Raw genomic sequence first — 24,032 nt, 5'->3', positions numbered from 1 at the left:
AAAGAAGTTAATACCTTTCCCCAGTGCTCTGGATGCTTCCCCTTCACCTCATTCCCCACCTTCACTCTGCCTTGCCCCTAGATAAAGAATGTGAACAACCTGGCCGGTTGTCTTCTACATTTGTCTCCATGATATTCAAACCCACATCAAACATATATCCTCATATATGGAGAAAGGTGATACTTGTTGTCTTTATAAAAACTGAGAGCATGCTGTATATTATCTTGCAGCTTGCTAGATACAGATCTAGTTCAACACTTTGAACAGCCTCATAATATTACAGAGAATAAATATATTATAATTTATTTAGCCATTTCTCTAGTGATGGACATTCAAATTTTTTCCAGCTGTTTGCCACTACAAACAATGCTGCAGTAAACACCCTTATGTGTGTATTCTGCTGGTGCAACTATTTACGTAAGCTAAATTCCTAAATTTAGTAGGGTTGCTAGGTCAAAGTTACATATAGTTTCAATTACAACCCTCTTACTTTCTCAAAAGTAAGCAATGTATTTCCTATCAATTTAAGCCCCATATTTATTTTATATGGGTATAATATGGTATATGCAATTTTTGAACCTTATTCTCTCTCTTAACATTAATTACAGATAATTTTCCATGTACTACATACTTTCTGTAGTCATCTTAAATAGTTATATATGTCCATTAATGCTATGAATTGCATCAAACCTCAATATTAATACGGAAACAATTTATATCTACTCCCAATAATATATGCCCAGAGAGAAATCAAAGCTTTAACAGTACCATTAGATACAACAAAATCTATTACAAATATGTCTCTCAACTCTTAATAAGTTGACATTACATCTTTTGATGGGCACAAGCACTGATCAAATGACTTACAATATCAAGAACAACTATGCCTGGGGCATATGCTTCCATCACCACCTCGATGACTTCAATCAAAGGAAAAAGATCACGAGATTGCTGAAGAGCACAGTGAAGCACTGGTTATTTTCCTGAGCGTGGTGAGCCAAGTTCCATGTGATCCTTCCGGCATTAAAAGGGTCTATTTCAGATGAGAGGTAAGTGAAAGCCACCAAAACAGGAAAGAATCCCAGCCCCAAGGACACTGCTATGCAGGTTAGCACAACTAGAGTCCCCCAAGGTTTGAGAAAATGCTACGTTCCACAAAGGCTTGGGAACATTCTACAGCAGTTTCCATCCCAAAATAAAATACAGTAAAACCAATTCCAAGGTGGGGTGGGGGAGAAGGGGGGGACCATGAGAAGACAAATCTGGCCACCATTCATTGTTAGTATATTCTCTATTTGATCATATCACCACTAAACAAGAAATTCCTGTGTGTAGCCCTTGGGATGAAGAGTTAGGAAAATGACACAGCCAATAGGAGGTGGACCAGTAGCTTCTGTGATGCCTTTATGCTATTTCCTGCATGGATGGTAATGCTGGCTTTAACTGCTTGGTCCTGTGAGAAGAAAGAGCGGATTTCACTTTTTCCTGGGAATTGCTACTTTGCCCATAAGCACTAAAGTCTTCCAACTGGAAATGCATCTGATTACTTTTGCCAGACTTAATCTCTTACTCGAACAGTTAATGAGAGCTTTCGATAATCTTAATCACATCACTTCAATAAATTACCTAGATGTTATTTCCATAGGAAATAAATGTCCACAGACCATAAATTCAACCTGGTTAATAGCTAACATGGGAGAAAGGTGGGGGTGGATTTAGATAAAGGGCCACTGTGCGGTGATGTTAAATGAATTACCCACCCCTCGTCTGGGCTGCTGGGGGCTGTCTGAGGCCTCTGCTGGGAGGGGCTGGGGGGAGAACGAAGTGAAAGACAAAGGCAGCTGGAAGCAGGAAAATTCTCCCCGTGTGGACCCACCAGCTGCAGGAAGCCACTGAAGGGTTCAGAATAGGAAGAGGACCCATGGCTACGGAAAAGGGGAATTAAAGGGAGGAAAGGGGACAAGGACACAGGATACAGATCAAAGACACTATCTCGAGAACTCCCTCCCTTCATGCTTTTCAAAAAAGTGCAGGATGATAACAGATGATGTTTGGATGTCCTGAGGGAAGGTCCCAGCAAAAGGGAAGTTATCCATGCTAGAAAAAAGATCTCTCCCACTCCTATTCCCCGACTTTCCAACTCCTTTTATACGGTTAGAAGCCCAGACAGTCTCCCTGCCAAGGAATCCCTGTGATTTTAATGACCGGCTCCTGAAAGCGCTATGAAGATCCCAATGGAAGGCTGGGGCCAAAGTAAAGGGAAGGGTTCTGAACAACTGTATGGAGAGGCCAAGGGAAAGTGTGATCATCCATTGAACTTGCCCCTCAGGGGGCTCAAGGTCAGTCACCATAGAAACTGAATGTCCTCTGTGTGCCTGTCTTGACCCAGATACAATAGAGCTTTTATAATATTCTTTTATATAGAAAAAGGACAACAAAATAAAAAGATAATTCTAAATCAGGGAAAAAAAGATTTACTGAAGCTCAATGTATTAAATGCACAGTTTCTGGATGAGAGGCACACACAATCCTAGAATTTGGTGTGATTTCTAAAAAGAACCTTGGGGGCCGGCCCCGTGGCTTAGCGGCTAAGTGTGCGCGCTCTGCTACTGGCGGCCTGGGTTCGGATCCCGGGCGCGCACCAACGCACCGTTTGTCCAGCCATGCTGAGGCTGCATCCCACATACAGCAACTAGAAGGATGTGCAACCATGACATACAACTATCTACTGGGGCTTTGGGGGAAAAAAAAAAAGGAGGATTGGTGATAGATGTTAGCTCAGAGCCGGTCTTCCTCAGCAAAAAGAGGAGGATTAGCATGGATGTTAGCTCAGGGCTGATCTTCCTCACACACACAAAAAAAATAATAAAAAAATAAAAATAAAAAGAACCTTGGGAAGTGAGGCAGCTGGTCCACGCCCATGCCTCCAAAAGTTTCTGACCTACTAATTGCAGAGGACTACCTTTCCAAGTATTTCAAAGTACCCAGCATCCGTAGGGAGAAAGAATTTTCATCACTAGGGTTCGATGATACATGATATAAAATCTATAATTGTATGACTTTCTTGGTGAAGCAGGTTGGTTATATTACGAAAGTAGCAAGTCTTATCAAACTAAAACCAATATATTGCAAAAACAAGATGAAAAGCATTTACTACATTTTTAATCTACCACCTGGATCAATGATTTAGAGAAATTTATAAAATGTCAAGAGTTTAAAATGAATAGAAAATGTTTGAAATTCCTCTTTCCTAGATAGATATTTTTATCTCAAAAATTGCGCATGATGTATTCTCTAACCTTTAAGAGACCATATATCATATTACGAGCCGGTCCCTAGACAAAGCATTGACCATATGCTGTGAAAGGACCTATTAGCTGAAAAAGAACCTATTACCTACACAACGGCACACAAAACCCTGAGCATCTGGCCACATGGCCTGGAAAATGTAATGAACACAGGAGTGTCACTTCTTATACACTGTCTTTTATGGTCTTATTGAGCTCACTTACAGAACCCCCAAAATTATTTTCATGTAAAATTTTAAATCACATTAAAGCCAGATTAGCTCTTTAGCACCTTTGGCAGAAGACATGATGTTATACTAGTAACAGTAGAAAGCCATAAATAAAACATAACTTCAGAATAAACATTACTTAGTGCTTGTTTGGGAAATAAAAAAACCGAGTTTAAAAAAAAGAAAATCTGAACCAAGTTTCTTCAATTTAGACTGTATTCATCTCTCTTCTAGTAAAAAAAAAAAGTTTTTGTCATGAAATAGTGATGCTTATAAAGGTGTTTACTAAAAAGCAAAAACCTCTAATAACAGAGAGATGAGCAAAGACACAGCATGCTTTTGCTCTTCTGCTTAGAGAATTCCAGCAAATCCAAGCTACTCAAGCAGCATGAACAGCAGAATTTGGATCAAGGGGCCAATTACCCAGTGTTAGCATCAAAGGCAGCAACAAGTTGCTACTTCTCTCTGCTGTTCCTGTTTCCTTTGAGAGTCCTATGTTAAGCAACCATAGAGGCAGCTTTAGAGTATGTGAAAAATAAAAATAAAAAAAGATATTTACAAAGTATTCCTTCTGGAAGCAACACCTCTGACCCCGTAAGTCAACACCACCCTCACCATCTCCACACTCCCCTATACCACTCCCAGTTTTCTTGCTACAAGATGAATTGACTAACAGGACCAGAAATTTTGGTTCATTTTTAATTAGCCAGTTTCTGCGAAGCACAAGCAGATTGACAGTTTGTGAATAGCCCAAGAACCGATTTAAAGTATCTTAAACAAGACTAACCTGGAGGTGACTGGTGCTGGGGCTGAGCTGTGGTCTTCCCAGGCCCCAAGCTCTTTTCCAAACGTTCCCCAGGCACCAACCGAGGTTGGTCTGCTCTGAGGGAGGCCGAGCGGGCTCCTTTGGTCTCCGTGACCTTCGCAGATGATGGTGGCTCCAAGGAGTCAGCAGAGAGGGACCCAGAGAAGGCACCACTCTTTCCACCGGGAGAGTCATCAAGAGGGGCTTCCCTCTCGCCAGGCAGTGGAGGGAGCCGGAGGATCCTGTGATGCTGCTGAGGGCCAGGGAGCCTTGGAGATAGAGGTGAGGGAACAGGTGACAGCCGTTTGTGTGTGCCGGACTGAGAGGATGAATTATTAAATACCATGCTGAGAGCTGCCAGTGCTGGGGGGGACGACCTCTTCTCATCACCTCTTGGTTGTGAGGCGTGTGGCCCTACACCGTGGGGCAGATCCAGAAACAAGGTTTTGTGGCCACTCAGAGGCAGCCCAGCTCTCCTCTTGAGTCTAGCCTCTGGCAGGGTGTGGGTGGCTGTCGTGCTGAGGGGAAAACCCAGCCTTTTCCCTTCAGTGGCTTCATCTAACTTCTCACTCTCTATCACTTTCAGGAGGACCTTGTTCACAGCCCCCTCCGTGCTGGCTGGCACACATTCCCTGGCTGATGACTGCAATGACCCATCCCCTCGCTGCTCCTTGCCCCGCTGCCTGGAACCACGGGGCCCCGCCTTGGCTCCCGAGATGATGAGCAAGTCCGCTTTGGGTATAAACTCCCCTTGGGCCGCCGGGCAAACGTCAATCCTTCCCTCAGCCTCAGGACGAGTTTTAACCACTCTTTGCACCTGAGTGGACAGATCCTGGACTTTGGCCACCACTTTGCAAACAGGTTTCTTTGTGCAAGTCTGCTCAGCAGACTTCTCCCTCTGGCCCCTCTCTGCCTCTGGATGCTTCTCAGGGTCCTCGTGACTTGCAGACAAACCTGTTTGCTGATGCGCCAGCCTGTGAGGCCCCCTCTGCGGCCCCCAGGTACCCCCATCTCCTGGCTCTGTGGAGCTGCAGTCAGGGCCCCGGCCTCCTCTTCCAAACTTGGCATCCTCAAAAGCCGGCCCCAAGCTCCCAAAGCCAGGGTCAGGGGCCAGTGTCCTGGGGGTCTCCAGGGGGTAGCTCTCTCGCCTCTGCAGGGAAGAGGTAAGTGCCCCATCTGGGAGCAAGTTGCCTCTCTCCTCTAGGAGCCAAAGATTAGGCCTCCCTCGAGAAAGAGGAAGGGAGCTGCTGGAACAGATCTGGTCCTTTCCCATCTGCAGAGCCGATTCCCGACGCCCACGCCCTTTTCTTCTTGTCCTCTTGTGCGGCTGCGTCTCAAAGCTCTCTCTCCTTCCACCAAACCTCCGAGGCTTTCTGTTCCCGTGGGTGCTCCTCTTATTGAGACAGCCCACGAGGGGCTCCCCCTGCCAGTCGTCAGCACTCTGGAAACTGTCGTCCTCGGGGGCCAGGCTCACGGACAGCTCTGGCAGCTTCCCCTCCTGGTTCCCCATCGTAATGCCCAGGATGTGGTCTGAGCTCAGCAGGTCGGCCAGCAGTCTCTCCCTCTCTGCTATGAGTTTGTACAGTTCAGTTAGAATGTCTTTCGTGGGAGTTTGCTTGAAAAATATGTCGCCTGGATGTTCATTCGGCTGCAGACTGAGGCTGGTGATGTCTGACCCCTCCCTGACTTGGTAGCAGTTATGAAACTCTTTATTGGATCTATCTAGAGTTACGGTGCCCTTGTATGAAAATCCTCTGACTTCCCCTCTTGGAAGATAGAAGCTGATGTAGCAGAGTTCGGTAATGGGCTTATGCAATTGGAGGGTGCAGTGAGTGCCTTCCATTATGCCTAACTAATTATTCATGCCTCGGAGATGCTGGTCTGTGGTCAGGCTTCCCAGGCTCCGGTGCTGGGGCATGTGATGGTGGCTATGCAGGGAAAGCAGCTGACAGTCATCTCCAGCAATGAGACCGCCTGTTAGAGGAACAGGGGAAGAAAGCAGCTTGTCTAACAGAGTGTAAAAATCACCCACCGACAAAAATCAAAGCATAACCATGACTTACCCTTCCTCTCGGCTGACCCCAACCAACTCAAGGCATCAGCCAGGAGGCTGATTGCAACCTCTTCCCCACTCCCACCCGGCCCTTGACCAACAGAGCTTTTCTACAGTTGAGAGATGGGAGAGTGCTCTAATTTTAGCCCCAAGACAAAAATCCCTTTTCCCCACATGGGAACTCACTGTATACCCTAGAGCAGGTCTCTCAACTTCTAAAGGGTTCAGTTCAGGTTCTTGTTTAAAACAGAGCTAACATACCTCCCAGAAATCCTGAGGAAAGGGGACTTGGAGATCCTTAGCAAATATAGCCACTTTAATAACTCATGTTTGGAATATTACTTTGCAAGAATAAGTCAAGCCTTTTTACTCTCCGAAAAGCACCTTCTAAGATTTGAGATTCATTATCTATTTAAATTAAAGCAGTGTGAGGGAAAAGTATTAGCCAAAAATTTGGAGTCTTTTCTGAACATAATTCATATATTTTGCCAAAAGTGGTACAAGTGAAAAATTTTAAGTTTAAAATTTAAATAAATAACTCAGGAGTCTTAATCAAGTTTTTTTTTTGTTTCTGTTTTTTCTACTTCTTGCCTATTTGAAGCCAAATGGAATGTCAGAGAAAAAGCAAAAATCTGTAAGCCACTGCTGGCCCTGCATGGATTTTCAATGTCTTCACCATCAAAGTGGCTGAAATGTCACATAAGCAGTGAAGGTGGCTGCTCCCTCGTGTGATTTGAGGGATCCCAGAAATGTCTCTGTGGTTAACGTACCCCCACACAAGCATGGACCTTAGAATTCTATATTAAAACACTTCATTTCTTAAATTAAGGCATTGCCTAGTCTTCAAGACTTCCACGCTTAAAAGAAATTCTCCTGGGAAGGGTAACACAATGACCATTTATTGACCACTGATATCTTTAGTAAATTATTTTACTCAGCTCTTTTCTAAATGGTTCTAAATAGTAAAAAGCTACACAAAAGTACATTTTGAGTGCAGGAAGGTAAAAGAAGAGGGGTTTTGTAATAGAAACTTCTTGAAGAAGACAGATGAAATTAAGAGTGATAAAATGAAGGTTAAAAAAAAAATTGTAGACATCTGGTCAACCCAGAAGTGCCAGGAGGACTCAGAGCACTCACAGAGAGGGAAGTGGAACAACATTTTCAAAGTGCTGAAAGGAAAGACTTGTTAATCCAGGATTTTATATTCAGTGAAAATATTCTTCAAAAATAAAGGTGAAATAGAGACATTCTCAGATGAAGGAAAAGTAAGAGAATTAGTTGCCAGTAGACATGCTTTAAAAGAATTGCTAAAGGAAGTTCTTCAGAGAGAATGAAACTGATGCCAGAAAGAAACTTAAAACATAGAAAATGAAGGAAAAAGGGGGTGAGGGGAGGGTGAAAGGAGTAAAGGGACATATATATATGGTGATGAATAAAAACTAGACTATTGGTGGAGAACACAATGTAACCTATACAGAAACTGAAATATAATAATGTACACCTGAAATTTACACAATGTTATAAACCAATATAACCTCAATAAAATAATTTTTTTAAAAAATAAAGAGGGGCTGGCCCCGTGGCGTAGTGGTTAAGTTTGGTGCACGCCACGTCGCCGGCCCAGGTTTGGTTCCCAGGCACGGACCTACACCACTCATCAGTGGCCATGCTGTGGCGGTGACCCACATACAAAATAGACAAAGACTAGCACAGATGTTAGCTCAGGGCGAATCTTCGTCAGCAATAAAAAAAGGAAGAGCAACGCAAATGGTAAATATCTATATAAATATAATATTATTCCTCTCATGAGTTCCTTAAAAGACGTTTGAGAGTTGAAAGCAAAAAACATAATATTGTTTGGTGGGGTTGCAATATGTACATATAAAACACAAGACAACTACGATATAAAAAGGGGTGACAAAGGGACCTATATGGTGGTAAAGTATAATAGTAATTTAATTCTAACTACACTGTGAAGAGTTAGGCATGCATATTGTAATCCCTACAACAACTACTAAAAAATATATACAAAGAGATACACTCAAAAATACATTGATATATTAAAATGGAATAATAAAAAATGTTCGAATAACTCAAAAGAAAACAAAAAAGGGTAAATGAAAGAGAGGAACAAAAACCAAAGGCAACAAACAGAAATAAATAAAATGGTAAAGCTAAATCTAAACATGTTAATAATTATGTTAAACGTAAATGGTCTAAACATACCGTTAAAAGATGAAGATTGTCAGGATGCATAAGACATGGAATTAAAAGTCATTGGCTTGGATGAAGCTACTCAAGAAAAGTACACAGACTGAGAAAAGCAAAGCTTGCAGAACATAGTACTGGGAACAGAGATATTTAAGGGATGAATGGAGGGAAAAGAGACTTCGAAAGAGGCTGAGAAAGCAATGAGCAGTAAGATAATTCCCTATATTTTGTAGCTAAAGAAATTAAAGTTAAATAATCTAACATCTTATTATGCTTTTATTATAAGTGTGTAAACCCTACCTGTCAAATCTTTCAATAAGTATAGCCAAACTGATACCAGAACCCATGCCTCAGAAGCTAGTGTTAGATTAAACTATAGAGCTTCCACAATACAAGCAAGCCTTTCTTCCTCCCTTTTCTGACAATAACAGGAGTCACATACCCAGTTGTACCCTTCAATTCTTTTCTTCAACCTCATCCACCATCCCTTCTTAAAGACCTGTTACATTTCCCTTCTATTGCTACATTTTCTTTTGCAGAGGAATAGTGTGTAAAAATAGTGAAAGTCACAACCATGGTGTAGTACCGTGATAAAGACCATTTCAACTAGGGATCAAACCATAGGGTGTAGAGACGAAAGGAGTGACTTTTAGGTTTTAGGTGTCAACATTGGCCATGTCATAAGGGCCATAAGTCCCTATCAACTGTAAAAGAAAAGTGTCCCATCCTTGAAATTTTCAAAATTTAAAAAACAAAAAAGGTTGCAGAGTTATACTTTGCTTCCAAGATAAAACACTCTTCTATCAGATTCTGGGGGTCCAAATCCAGATACAAATGGACTTATTCATGCCATGTATTCACAATTTCTGAGTTTCCACTGATCATACAAGCAAGTAAGAAAGACACTCCTAGTACCTCTCTCTCTAGGCCTTATCATTTAACAAAAATTTCAAGCGAAAGACATTATCTGCAAAGAAAGGTAGGGATTAAGGAGTGAAGTGTTTTAATTATAAGGTGGAGTCATTTGAAAAGAACTAGCTTCTCCTCTGAATGCACAAGAGCACAGGTATTGATAGATCAGTGGCACAAAGACAACCCAACTTGCCTCAATTTGACAACCACAGGACATCTTAGAGAAAACTTTTGGGAAAAAAAGATTATTTCATGTTTTCTGGTCCTAGGATGAGTTTTAGAATTTGCGTTCCTACAATTTTGAACATTGAAAGTCCAAGAAATTTAAGATATATTACTGTAAAGAAACACAAACAAACATTTTTCAAACACTCTTACTTCCCTATTCTCTTCCATAGTTTGGAATTATTTTTATCAAAATTGTTGTACACACCCTCCACTATCATCAATGAATATTGACAGAGCTGCTTCTGGAGCAGAGAATAACTATGCATGGTTCTTCCCAAATAGCTCTCTCAACCCAAGAATAGACTATTAGGATTCAGCCATCAGTCTAGCATCTCTGCTAGTGTCTGTATCTGGATAAATGTACCTCATAAACTTTCTTCTTTCAAATTTCATATCCTTTGTGAAATGACAAATTTAATCTCTAAGTTTCCAACCCACTAACTCAAAACATTATCTGGTGACACCTTCTACATGGCCAAAAAACTACAAAACTCCTCCTCTTTGAAGAAGGAAAACATATGCCCTGAGCAAATGAACTTCAATCTCAGCACTCTAGTGTGCACCACATCAAAAGAAGCCTTCAGAGCAGGGCAAACACTTTTCTGTGACAATCTATTAGCAAGTCAGGGTGCAGTGCTGAATCATCACACATATTTTCCATCTGAGAAACCAGACGGAAAAGAACTGTAAGTCTTAGGAGAAAAGAGGCAAAATAACAGAGAAAGCAATATGGAGTGAGGTTAAAAACACCAGCACTACAATTCCATGCTGAGTTCACAGGACTATTTCAAGCACCATTGCCTCATTCTACTTCGACTAAAATGAAGCAGCTCTGCAGGCACCACACACTAAATTATACATCTTAATTTGGTCTACGAAGTGACCTTCTCTGGTAGTGCTCAGTGTAAAAGCACTTTGTTTCCTGGGGAGTGTTCACGTCTTCCATTTTCTCTGGCAAACTCCAGGCTGACATTCTCTCCAAGATAACACTGCTGCGGTGATTTCTTCCCTGACTCTTTTTCCAATAAGCAAGTACATAATTTCATTCTACCTAAAATGGAAATATCTCATCATAATGGGAAATTACTGCCTTTTAGTAGATGTGATTCAGTGCTCATAACATATTTCACCAATGCCTAAAATAAGATCCAAGAATTAGCTGCAGTCAGTCTGTCTGCTTACTATAGATTTCCTAATTGATTAAGGCGCTAAAAGCCCAATGCAAAGCTTTATTTGCTCAGCTATTGACACAGTCATGCCCTAGGACTCCATCTAAACCCAATGCTGCTAAGATAGATTATCTATAACGTCCATTATTAAACTGGAAAAAGTCTATTTATCCATTCAGACTCAGGCTCTACCCTTCCACACACCACTCTAAGCACCAGGATACTGACTTTTAAGGACTCAATCAACAAGTTCCCTTGCACTCTGACTTCTACTGGATTTAGACATTGGGAAATACTAGCAGTAGGTGGGAAGGCAGAATGGAAGAAGGGTCAGGAGATTTAGTCCCTGGATCCTTCCTCCTAGACTATGGTTTTGCAGTAGGTGTGTCCTTTAATGAAGACCACATTCCTCTTAGATAGCCCTCCTCCAGCTACAGCTGTTTCCTCTGGGTACCAGTTACTGCTCCCTCCCATTGCTCATTCAGGCTAGGTAGCTTTGAATTCTGCCCCTTATCTGTGATTTTGGACAAGTTAGTGCCTGCCTGTCTTCCTCCCACCCACCCTTGAGTGGAGTGCAGTGCAACTGTTCTTCAAATAGAAGATTTAAAAACAAAGGTAGGTCTTCAATAGCTCTCTAGCTCTTTTCCCCCTGGAGGAATTTTTCTTCAAAGAATCTACGCACTGTAGGAGGGAGAGAATAGGAGTAATAACTAGAGACCCATTCTGTAAGATATCAAGGAACAGATCAGAGGAGGTTGAAGAAAGGAGAGACCACATCATGTTTGTAGGATCAGAAAATCCTTTAGGAAGAAGAAAGCATTTGAAATAGCTCCCCACTAAAGGATAACATTTTGACAAGTAACCATTAAGAAAAGAGAATTCCAGGAGGAGGGGCATTATACAAAACTGGGAAATCTGCTAACATGTACAAAGGGAAAAATTACTTTATCTGCTTTTTAGACACCTTTCAGGAGAGATAAGTCAAGAAAGATAGAGTGATAACACTTTGTAGAACGATTTGAATCCAGGATGGTGGAACACTTTGTAGAAAGATTTGAATCCAGGATGGTGGGAAAAAAATGCTAACTTCATAGACAAATGAGAAGCCATTGATGGATTTTGATCAGGGAAGTAGCATGTTCAGCACTAAACTTAAGGAAGACGAACTCAGCAGTAATGTCAGAACAAAATGGAGTAGAAAGAGATCAAACAGACAGTCAAGAATGAGGAGCTTGGGAAAACATAAAATTCTGAAAAAGGGTTGAAAAACAAACAAATTAGAAGGGGAGATTATAGGCAGAGTTTTCGATAGTAATTTTAGTAGAGTAATAGAACACCAAATCATGTTGTAAAGAGTAAGAGAGAAGGCTGATGGTCAAGAGAAAGAAATAAGAGTAATAACTTGTACAGGTATCAAGGCTTTGTCTTTGCTGTTACTTTTGTTTCATTTTTTAAGATACAGGAAACCTAAGCATGGTTTTCCATTGAGAAGGAGAAGGTAGTGAAGAGGGAGGTATTGATGATACAAGTGAAACACGGGATAAAATATGGGACAATAGATGAAGGAAGGTACCAGAAGAAGGAGAAGACATGGGCTGGAGGACACATAGGGAGGGTCATCCTTGACAAGGAGGGTTGTTTCGTGCTAGAGACTAGGACTAAGTAAAGGGGAGAAAATGATTATGAGACAGAAAGCAGTGAAATTGAGACAGTATACATATTATCTCAATGATTTCTGTTTTCTTCATCAAGACCATATAATTTTATGATTTTCTTTGCATTCTTACAATGTCACAAAAAAGAAAGCACTAAACCAATCTATACTGCAGAAGCAAAATTTCTACCCCTGAAACTCTGATTTGCGTATGAAACCATCAACACTCCAAGCTAGGCCTTATAACATACTGGCAAATCTCTACAAAAAAATAAATAGAGGTCAAAGCTTGGTCAATAGGATTACTCTTGGTCCACAAATTTCTAGCCAAAGTCATAGCTGGTTACTAAAGGATAAGAAAAAGGGCTCCTTTTTGCATTTATTTGTTTTTGCCCCATAAACCAACCCAGTCAGATACCCAGATATGCTGCAAGGTGTGAGTATTGAAGATTTTCTCAAAGACTTCAGAGAATCCTTTCTTCACCTCTCCCTTTGACTCTTCAAAGCTTCATTACATAAAGATAAACAAATAGCAGCTTTCCACATGATCTCCATGAGAATATAAGATACTGAAATCTTCAACACATCCCTGGGACTCATGTCACTATCTAGCTTATATCATCATCTGTGGGAGATATATGAGTATATTGAGGGAATAAACCTCTTTCCTATAATTTAAAAAAAAAATCTGTACATGTGAGATTCTTACTGATTGAATCGTCAAGGTTCAGTGGTCAATGTCTGACTGTGCAGCATCTCACAAAGCTGGGCTTGGTACATTCTTGGTAAGACAAAGATAGCTTCCTTTTTCAAATTAGGAGTATCTTTTTATATACGTGAACCCATTCTGTGGAGTTTGCTTTTATGAGAACTTTAAATCAGGAACAGTCATTGCTTATGTTAAGGCAAATCTGCATTTCCAAATTAAGGAAGCTGCTCTTGAACAGTAACTTTCCAATTAGAGAGAATAAGGGATTTAAACAGGCTTTTCTGTTCAACAGACTACGGCAGCCCCATTTTATAGAGGAGTAAGGACCCAGGCAGGGTGCTTTGAGGCCAATCTCTTGTTTAACGATCTGCCACAGAGCACAGCCCTGGAGGAGGTGGGGAGGAACACAGGGACTCTCAGAAATAAAGCCACTCTACCATCTCTCCCATTCTCCTAAAGCCCCTCTGTTAGAAGAAAACCCATCTTAACTGTATCCCATTGTGCGTTTTAATTTCATAAAATGTCCCAAATATTTTCATATATCACAATAATATGACATTTGTATAAAACTTCCGTTAGAGAAGTTGTATGGCTTGAACTTCCATTTAACCACAACAACTCTGTGAGGCAGACATGACCGATGTTGTCATTGTCACTGCACACACAGCGAGGCTAAAGGAGACCAGAAAGTTTAAAGTGACTTGCTGCTGGTCACACAACTAACCAGCAATAGAAGCAGGCTCAAATCCAAGTTTCTGGACTCCCTGTTTGGAGCTCTTTTTACTACCCCACTATAGCTGACAGCTACTTTTTTAAATAAAGAAAACCAAAAAAACAAAATGCCACAAAAAAAATTGTGGTTGGATGGAACTTTAAATGCAACGTAGTACTACATAGATGAAGCAAGTGGGCTCAAAGCTACTCCTTGGTAAAGGGGTCTCATTTAAACAGGATTTTATTAAATCTTGAAGTAGATACCTTTTTAAAAGAATTCTATGTCTGATTAAATATTCAGAATCCTATAAGGGACTATAATTTATAGGCAATGTTTCCTTAAGGTGTGTCTCTTTCCTTTTTGCTTTGTTGCTCTTGTTGAGGGAGACACATCGGTATTCGAGTTTCACAAACTCTTACCTTTACCGTGGGGATCAAATAAGGCCCTTATTCATCTTAATCTAGTGTCATTTCATGAAATCTGCCATGAGAGTTAGTTATTTTGAGATGTAATTTTGAGATGTATTACTCTCTATATAGTAATGTTTAAACAGAAGCATCTCCCAAGAAAGGCACAGGGTAACCCAGTAAGGAAAGTGCTGGCCCATGAGCTGGAGGCACGGCATGCCAATCCAGTGTTCATGTCTGTTTCTGCAAAGACAGCTGGAATCACCACTGCTGTCTAGCAAGCTCATTCCCCTAGCTGACTAATGAAGAGGGAGGGAGATAATAATTTGGGGACAAGCAGTAAAAATCCATAAAATTTAAAGATATAGGTGTGGTAATAAAATAGGTAGATTCATACTTGGTTGAGAAGGAAGAAGAAGAGAAAGGGGAGAAGGGGAAGAGGGAGGAAGAGGAGGGGGATATTAGCCAGCATTTCATGAGTTCTTAACCAGTGCTAGGTCCTAGCTAAGTGCATCCTATGCCTCATTCATTTAATTCTCACAGTCCTATGAGATGGGTACCAGTAATTCTCCCATTTTACCCATGAGAACCATATAAGCTTAGAGAGTCTAAGCAACTTGTCCAAAGTCACAAAGCTATTAAGTCACAGAATTGGAACTTGAATCCAAGCCTGTCTGTCTCAAAAGTCTGCATGCAGAAGTTGCAAAATATTGCATTTCCTAAAATTTCAGGGGGAGATAATGAATCTGTTATGGGAGACTCTCAGGAGACCTCTAACTTCTCTACATAAGGATTATTTCCCTTCTCTTTGGAAAAAGGTGATTAACAGATTGTGGCTCTTAAACAAGTAACACCATGAACTGTGTTCCCCTTAGCCAGAATATAAATTATCCATCTGGCAATAAAGAAAAGGAGCATGTAATGTTTTGCAAAATTCCTGCCAGGAATTCCCGTTTGTCCTGAAAGTATACTAATGCTCATGGTTTAATGTGTCTGTTAGGGCCTAAGGAAAGACTTGTCCCACAATGCCCCAGAGGAAGTGAGAAAGGTTAAAATTGGACATCACCATTAAATTTGCCTCAAGTAAAGCAAGAGAATTATGATTGAATATCGGTAAGTTTCTACTGCAGGGGATGTAATAAAAAGTGTCAGAGTACCCCCAGCCTTTGCAGCAGTCCCCCTTGTGATCAGGAGCTTGGCTGTGGGTGTGGACACTTGGAACTATGTCTGCTCAAACACTTAAACCAATCCTATCTTTGGCAGAAGGCTGGAAGCTGCAAAGGGAATATCTAAACAATATCTAACTAGTCCCTATTTTTTGACATCTGAATTTAAAAGAACTAAAGTCTCAGCCACAGAGGGTAATTATTTTATCCCTAATTTCAACAAGTCTCAAGACAGAGACCTACATAACACCAGCTACAGTCAGATCCAAAGGCTTAGCAAAGGAAACAGCATCATCTTGGGCTCAATATGCATCTTCCCATTAATAAACTGAGCTGCTCTGAGAATTCCCCATTTGATTGCCACTTACAGTTTCACTACTTTATGCAAAAATATCATGCTCACAGTTCCTACAGCTGGATATGTCACACAGAAGGTGTCTAAGAGTTCTTTCACACCATTTACATACAATTTTAGAAGTATTTCCAGATGATTCCACAAGCTCATTCTCAACTGTTTATTGATGTCAATTGAAAGGCAAAAACATAAAGAAGTTGTTAAATCAGAAGTCAAAAATTGCACCTATCCAAATGGCAGGCTTGGAAAAAATAAAGGTGACGATAAATATACATTCATGAAACCGATAGAAAAGCCAAAGCTTTGAGGTACAGATGGTTGCCCTAGATAACTGGTTATGGCAGCCTTGTGTTGCTTCTAGAAATCTCCTATGTTTCTGGGATTCAAAACACATCCAAAAAAAAAAATCCTTTGAAAACCATAAAACAATTTAATAAGAATATTTCTGAATTGCCAAAACCTTTAGGTAGGTTGAAGAAAAAATATACGCAATAAAAAACTGAAATTGAATTTTGAGACAAATAGCTACTGTTCTGATTCCTAACGGAAAGAGTTGGCGGGTCTCTCCCCCTTACCAGCACACAAGGGAACCCCTGCGAACTGAAGGGCTCTGAGCACAGTTCTGATATCAGGAAGATTTTACATTGTCTGTGGCAAATTTCAATGACAGCTTGAAACAAATCAAATATATAGTAAGTACAGCAAATAGGTCTGTGACAGTAGTTAGAATGCAGAATGAGAAGGAAACTAAGGTCTGGGATTTCATAATTTATAGCCTTTTATAAAAAGTTGCAACTGGCACAAATTTCTGTCTCACAAATTGTGGAGTAAATCCGTGAATCAGATGAGGCCACTAGGGGCACACTATTAGGTACTCTTCCGTCATCAGATTAAATAATGTTCTCTAAAGTGGACACGTATTTGCATAATAAATCAGTTTTCCAGTTGGGAGGATTCTGTGTGGATTAAGAGATCAGGATTTACCAAGAAAATCCTTCTTAAAGGGCTGACATCATCAGCAGAAACACCTGTTTGGCTGCCCCGGGGGCCTATTTGAGCCAAATAAATTTACAGCATTCAAATCATTCTTCTATAAAGCATGTTTTGGAACCGTAAATATTTCAATATACCAACATTTTATAAGGTAAATAACTTCAGGGCACACAAATGTAATTCTACCAATGGTTCTTGAAATTTAATTATTAATGGAGGGAAAATGAACTATGGGAAATTAAAATTGAATTTTGACACAAATAACTGTTGTTCTGATTCCTAACAGAAAGGTGGGTCTCCCCCCGTTACCAGCACACAAGGGAACCCCTGGGAACTGAAGGCCTCTGGGCACAATTCTGATTTCAGGATGATTTTACAATGTCTATGGCAAGTTTCAAAGACAGTTTTAAGATTTTCTTAAATCTCGATGTTGGGAAACAGGATACAACATTTTCCCACTCCTTTTCTTCAGTCTGATTTGCCTTCCCAGACACAAAATGTCACTAATATAACTTTAACTACAGTTAGTTCTTCTTCACATCTAAGGGGTTATACCTATTCACAAATACAGTTAGAAATGTGGGCATTTATACAACTATGTGTTAATGTCACTAGCTGCCATTATAACGCGTGGCCATGCATGGTGTATAACACAATGATTCAAATGGGAGACGTTTCATACATTTAAGATGCTCACAGATTTTACAATATTAATGAAAATTTAACACTGTTACTAAGTTACGAAGAGGTGGCACAAGCGGACTTATGACTAAATGATCAACCTACTGATATGACTAATATCAACCAACCTGATATTAGCTCAAGGTTCCGTGATGAAGTTGAAGCAGAGGCCATTGGTATATGAGTAACCCGGGAGAAGGATGACAAGATGAGAAAAGGCACAACACAGCTGCAGGAGTGTTATGTGGATCTGTGTGCAGTAATGAGCCACAGCCACTTGTACAACTAAGTACAACTTGTCACCAATGGATGGGACAGAAAAGGGAAGAAGGAGAAGAGACTGACGTTGGTTATGTGGTTTGACACTGAGTTGGAAATTCTCCATTTGTTATCTCATTTAGCTTTAGCAATTATCTTCTGCCTGATAAGATTGTTATCTCCATTAGATATATCATAATTAATGAAGTTCACAAGAAGGAAGTGGCAGAGTTGGGCTTCAACAGGAGGTCATTCTAACCCCAAAGTCAATAGTCCTCTCAGTACAGCACATTTGAGTAGGAGAGATTTGAAGACTGTCTCTCAATACTCTAGCTTATTAGAAAGTATTAAAAAACAGGAAAAAGGAACAGAGAAAGAAAATGATTTCAATAAAGCTGGAGAAAATATAAAGGATGGAGAAGCCAAGAATGTGTCTTTGAGGAGGATGAGAATAGGGTGGAGGTAGGGAGCCGTATCACTGAAATGATGCAGTAAGTACAAGGATGATCTTCCCAGAGGTTTTCTGATAAAAGAGCAACATCACACATCCCACAGGAAAATGATGGAGCAGCTGAAGAACATCAATGTAAAGTTATTGTGTAGCAGAGTGACATACCTGAGCCTAGCCTGGGATATCCAGGTTACCTCTTTGTGAAACTGATGGACAAGGAATCCTTCCCAAGTTTATTATATGAGTAGATATACAGGGAGAAGTTTTAGGGATTGGAGGAACAGGAAGAAGGAAGAGGACATATTTAGTTATAGGAATCTGGAGAGAGAGGGGAAATTGTGGGTAAGGGATAGGAGGAAAGAAAGAGAGAGAGAGATGGAAGCAATGGAGAGAAAGGGACAGTATCTGACCCACACAGAGGAAAGAAGGTAGGAAATTTCTTTATATAATTTTGTTTATTTATTTTTTCCCCCAAAGCCCCAGTAGATAGTTGTATGTCATAGCTGCACATCCTTCTAGTTGTGGGACGTGGCCTCAGCATGGCTGGAGAAGCGGTGCATCGGTGCGCGCCCGGGATCCGAACTGGGCCGCCAGCAGCAGAGCACGCGCACTTAACCGCTAAGCCACGGGGTCGGCCCAGGAAATTTCTTTGTGTTCATAAAAGACTTTGAAAGACTGAAACCAAGCGGTGTTGCTTCAGGGCCCAGGTGAGAAAGCTTAGCCAGGGTTGGAGAAGGGGCCGTTCTTCCCTACGCACCATCTCCTTCAGTGCCCTAAGAACTCAAGAAGGCCATTACAGAAGCCTGCTGTGCTCAGAGGGTGTTGTTTTAATGGAGGGCACCAGCAGCAGAGGCCAGGACAAGGTGCAGTGAGGATGAGCCTGGAAGACAGTATGACAGTCTGACTGCTGAGCACACAGAAGGCTCTAGGAAATAACTGGGGAGGTTTTAAGAGGTGGATGAGTCCTATGTAAACAGGAAAGAAATAAGATTCACCACAATAGGATATTATTATTAATGTGGCCTCACTGGAACCCATAAACAAGTGATTGCTGGGTTATTAAGCTTCCATAGGGTGAAGAAGAAGCAAATGATACAAAAAAATATAAGAATGAGAAGAAACTCAATGATAAATATGGCTCCCATCCCAAAGAAGGGAAAATCAAAGTCATTCAAATGACACGGCTTCCTTTGGAAGGCTTGCTATAGTTGGACTTGTTTAAGTGCATGTTGGTGGCTATTTGATAGAGATTCTGAGGAAGTTAAATCATAATCCACCCAGCTCCACAGACCTTCTTAATTCCTCCCCCACCTTAGATTCCAATCCATTACCAGGTCCTGTTGATGTTACCTCCAAGAAAGGATAGGTGCCTGGAGGAGTTGGCCTTCAGAATCACTTCCATCCTACGCTTGTATTATTTTTTGTATTATGGTATAGTATTATGGTATATATTCTTCTTTGAAATGAAAAGAGCCTTTGCTCTCTTAAGCTATATTCCATAATATTCCACATCATAAAATTTTGATTTCAAATAAAAACAGTAGCTTCCAATAATCATTAGCATTTTCTTGATTCAGTTAATTAGACCACTTAATTCCATAACACCCAGAATTTGATCCACTGATATTTGAGGGATCAATCAAATGTCTTTAGACCACTAATGGCCACTAGATTCTTGGGAGCACAGGATCAAATGAGAAAATCCCATGTAGTTTCTCATGTTCCCAATTCCCATGCTGTATGAACATTACTAATGACAAGATCCCTGTGTATGACTGACTGGCCCATGTCTGGACTTATAGAATATTTAGGCAATCAGAAACATCTCCATGTTCGACACTATAGTGTTTCCAAGAGCAAAGTGTAATGGTTCAATTGCATCATGACTTCTGTTTCAAAATGCTGGATGCTGGCTAATGGGTAGCTCATGACACTGAGGAGAACTTTCAGATGGAGAAAATTTTTCCCATTATGTGTTTGCTTTAATTGATAAAATTAGATTCCTTTCAGAGGAAGAAACTGTTCTTTATGAGCTAAGGTCTCAACCATGGAGAATTCTTCGGTTATTTCTAGGGAGGGAATTGACATTCTTGAAGAAAACCCCCTTAGTCCTCTAAGTGTTTTACCTGCTATTTTCTCCTTTCATTAATTCTCTTTTTTAAGAAATTCAAGAAGGCAAGTAGCCCCTATTTCTCCACATTCCTTCCCATTTCCTTTGTTTTTAAATAAAGAAGCAAGCCCTCAAAAGCCAAGCTTAGAACACTTCACATGGTGCTAGCTGTATATCTGCTGGCCTGGGAACTGGAAACCAAAAGCTAGGTATGGCCCTAGTGAGGTCAAAATTTAGTACACATCTAAGCAGAGACCCTGAAAATACCTACCCCCTCCACCTGCCACAAACACAATTAGTAGTACTCTCCCAAGGATGTTAAAAGCATCAAGAAATTCTCACCCATATATCATCCCCCTCAAATGAGAGGTTCTGCCTCAGTTAGAATATTTATTTATTATGGTCAGAATTGAATTGAGCCTACAATGCCTCAAAATTCCCCAGTGCCTTATACTTTTTGAAGGAATCTTACATACACAATCTTATTAAATAAGCAATTTATCTGAAAACTGTAGAAGACAAGATCAGCATGTAAGACACAAGCAGACATCGCTGAGGGAAGTTTGAGAGCATTTAAAAATCATTCCCTGAGGGCCAACTATCTTAGACATTTTTCTCTACGCTATTCTAGATGGGTATTTTGTCTTTGACATCTCCAACTAGTTTCTTTGTGTTTCCCTTACTCTCACTTATAAAGCATTCTCTTTCCTGTCCTTAAGAAAATTCACTTTCAAAATGTGACCAGATATAAACCATTTAGATTTTGACTACAGATGTTAGATCACAGGAGTATTTTCATTTTCAGAGTTGCCCTGTCAAAGGGAATGACAGGCTGTGAAGCCAACTTAGGGAATTCCAACTTAAATAGAAGAGGTATTGATATGGTCAGAGGTCTTCCCAGCGCTGACAAAATCCTAACGCTTCTGCCTACAGCTAAGACATGACTTAGGAGCACGAAGAGTATTTCTAAGCTTTTGTTCTCAAGTGAAAGACAAAGGGACTGTGTACGTCTTTGAATAGTCAAGGTAATTACTATTTAGTGATCACTCGCCAGGTACTGGGCACTCTTCTTAGGGCTTTACCTGTTGTAACACATTCATTATCACAAAAAAAGTCTATGAGGTAGGTACTATTACTATCCCCATTCTACAGTGAAGAAACTGAGGCACAGAGAGGGTAAGTAACTTGCCCAGGGTCTCATAGCTAGTAAGTAGCTGAGCTGGGATTTGAACCCAGATGGTTCACCATAGAGCTCTGGCTCTACAAATCCCTTACAGGACTGACTGGCGACACGGAGTCTCATTCAGAAGACAGACCCACTCATTTACTAACTCCTCTTCATTAAGTCGTAGAATATGGAACACTTACCCCATGGTACAACTGGTCCACGACTGACCAATCTTCACATGGGATAGTTTCCACCCGAGCAGTGCAGACCCAGGAACAAACAATGAATTCAGAGTCAGAGGCTTGGGCTCAAGTCCTGCTCTACAGTTACTAATAGAGGGATCTTCTGCAAGTTACTTAACCTCTCTGCACCTCAGTGTCCTCATCCATAAAATAGCTTTTTATTCTCCCCATTTACGGTGCAATTCCATAATCCCCCCTACAGAGAAATGGATCCCACTCTCCAAATTACTTTTCTAGGTAGACTAAATTCAGGGCACACGTGGGATCTGGAGCCAAAAGACACACAGGACGGTAAGGGGTGGAAGCAGGCAAGGGAAATGGCACAAGAAATTTACAAGTAGGGGAACAAAGCCAAACTTTCATCAGTAATGCAAGAACTAGAAGGAAAGCAAGCAGTGTTGAAAACAAGTAACACTGAATGTAAAATGGTGAAAAATAAACAAATTAATCAAGCTTATTATTTCCACCTCTATTGTAAAAGAAAGTTCATAGCTTAAGTGAGACCCAGGACACAGTGATCTCTCCACCCTGGCACTTCTAAAGCATTTTTCTCCCTTTGGTCCAAACCCTTTATTTGGCACTTAAAATGTACCATTTGAAGACGAGCTTCAGTTGCTCCCTCCTGGCCCACAAACAAAAGCAAAAATCTTCAACTTGAGGCCCCTCTTGGGCTCTTACCAGTCTAAACCAGCCTATGATGTCTCCATGTTCTGCTCTGGGGCTCAAATCTTCTTTGTCAGAATGTCTGGCTCAATCCTAACTGTGCCCATGACCTCAGACTTCAGATGTCCTTGGGCTCCGTGCCTCATAGGCTTGAGGGCAAGAGCATCACTCTCTCCTACCCGTTAGCACAGCCTTAGGACCTATACTGCCTAGGTGCACATCCCAGCTTTTCCACTTAGCATGGTCTCCTTAGCTATGGAATCTCTGTGCACCTCAATTTCTCATCCCTAAACTACAGGTAATCATGATACCTGATAGACCTATTGGCACTTAGAACCCAGTGTCTGATAGACAGTAGGGGCTATATAAGTAATAGCTATTATTATTCTGTGTTCCAGACCCACATTATCCAGGACTAGAATCCCAGCACACCCTGCTTCCTATTGCCAATTAACTTTTTCTGATGTATTTTTCCTGTTTGATCAAAAGCCTCCCTAAGGGGTGGGACTGTCATCATCATCATCTTTGTATTCCCTTCAGTACATGCCTTAAAGGTGGTGACATTCAGTAAATAGTGGACTAAAGTGTCATTATCTAAAGATATAAATTCAACTTGTGTCTTCCTGAAAAGTCAAGCACGTTAGTCTTTGTAGCCAGAATTAATGATCAATGATGGCTTGAGTTTTACTTTCCGACAAACACAACAATTAAAGTAGACAAAAAATCATTATCAGGAACAAAATTGGCTTTCCATTACTAAAACATGTATCAAGGAAAGAAAAATACAAACAGTCAGATTAGAGAGTAAAAGACTAGAGCGATGCCAAAATTTCCATTGAAGATCAGACTAAAGTGACAGTAGGGACTATCAAAAGTAAAGAAAAGAGATTTTTCCACATGCTCCAAGATATTAAACAAGGGGAAAAAATGGATTTATGAAACCATGACCAGCGCCTGAGAGAAAAATGAAAGGTGTGATTTCAGGATTCCACCATAAACTAAATATATATATACATATATATATTTTGTTGTTGTTGTTGTTGTTGTTGTTGTTGTTGTTGTTCTATTTGCCTGAGCTGCCCCAGAATGTTTATGACTCAATCTCTGGCTACCTTCAGGTATCTGCTCAAACGATGCCTCATGAAAAGGCATCCTTGGTGACTTGATATGAAAGAGTGCCCACGGCCAGTGTCACTCTCCAGCCCTTACCCTGATCCATTCGTCTCCATGGAACTTGTCATCTGCCACATTACATATCTATTGGTTCCTCGGTCTCTTCCCCACACTGTGGAACACAACCACCATGAAAGGAGGAGCTCTGTTCCTGGCTATATCCTGGGCTTGAGAGATTAAATAGAAATCACAGGTGCTCAATAAAAGTCTGTCCAATGTGGGGCCGGCCTGGTGGTGCAAGTGGTTAAGTGCGCATGCTCCGCTACAGTGGCCTGGGGTTTGCCGGTTCAGATCCCGGGCGTGCACCAACGCACAGCTTGGCAAGCCATGCTGTGGTGGCGTCCCATATGGAGTGGAGGAAGAGGGACACGGATGTTAGCCCAGGGCCAGTC

The 24,032-nt window shown here is 40.9% G+C and overlaps 1 protein-coding gene across 1 annotated transcript; it reads right to left on the bottom strand.

The window, feature by feature from the left end:
- Positions 1–1,404: 1,404 nt before the first annotated feature.
- Positions 1,405–6,165, bottom strand: LOC147917519 (formin-1-like). Its single transcript, XM_087429069.1, has 3 exons — positions 4,305–6,165; positions 2,134–2,242; positions 1,405–1,453 (listed from the first exon to the last, which is right to left on the bottom strand). Exons 1-3 carry the CDS (start codon positions 6,163–6,165, stop codon positions 1,405–1,407), a joined length of 2,019 nt encoding a protein of 672 aa, XP_087285195.1.
- Between the last annotated feature and the right edge of the window lie 17,867 nt (positions 6,166–24,032).

This window comes from Ceratotherium simum, chromosome 3 (assembly GCF_057802395.1).
Source record: "Ceratotherium simum simum isolate JZ-2026a chromosome 3, ASM5780239v1, whole genome shotgun sequence".
Lineage (NCBI taxonomy): Eukaryota > Metazoa > Chordata > Mammalia > Perissodactyla > Rhinocerotidae > Ceratotherium > Ceratotherium simum.
Note: the sequence above shows the minus strand (reverse complement) of the source record. Positions and strands in the feature narration are given on the sequence as shown.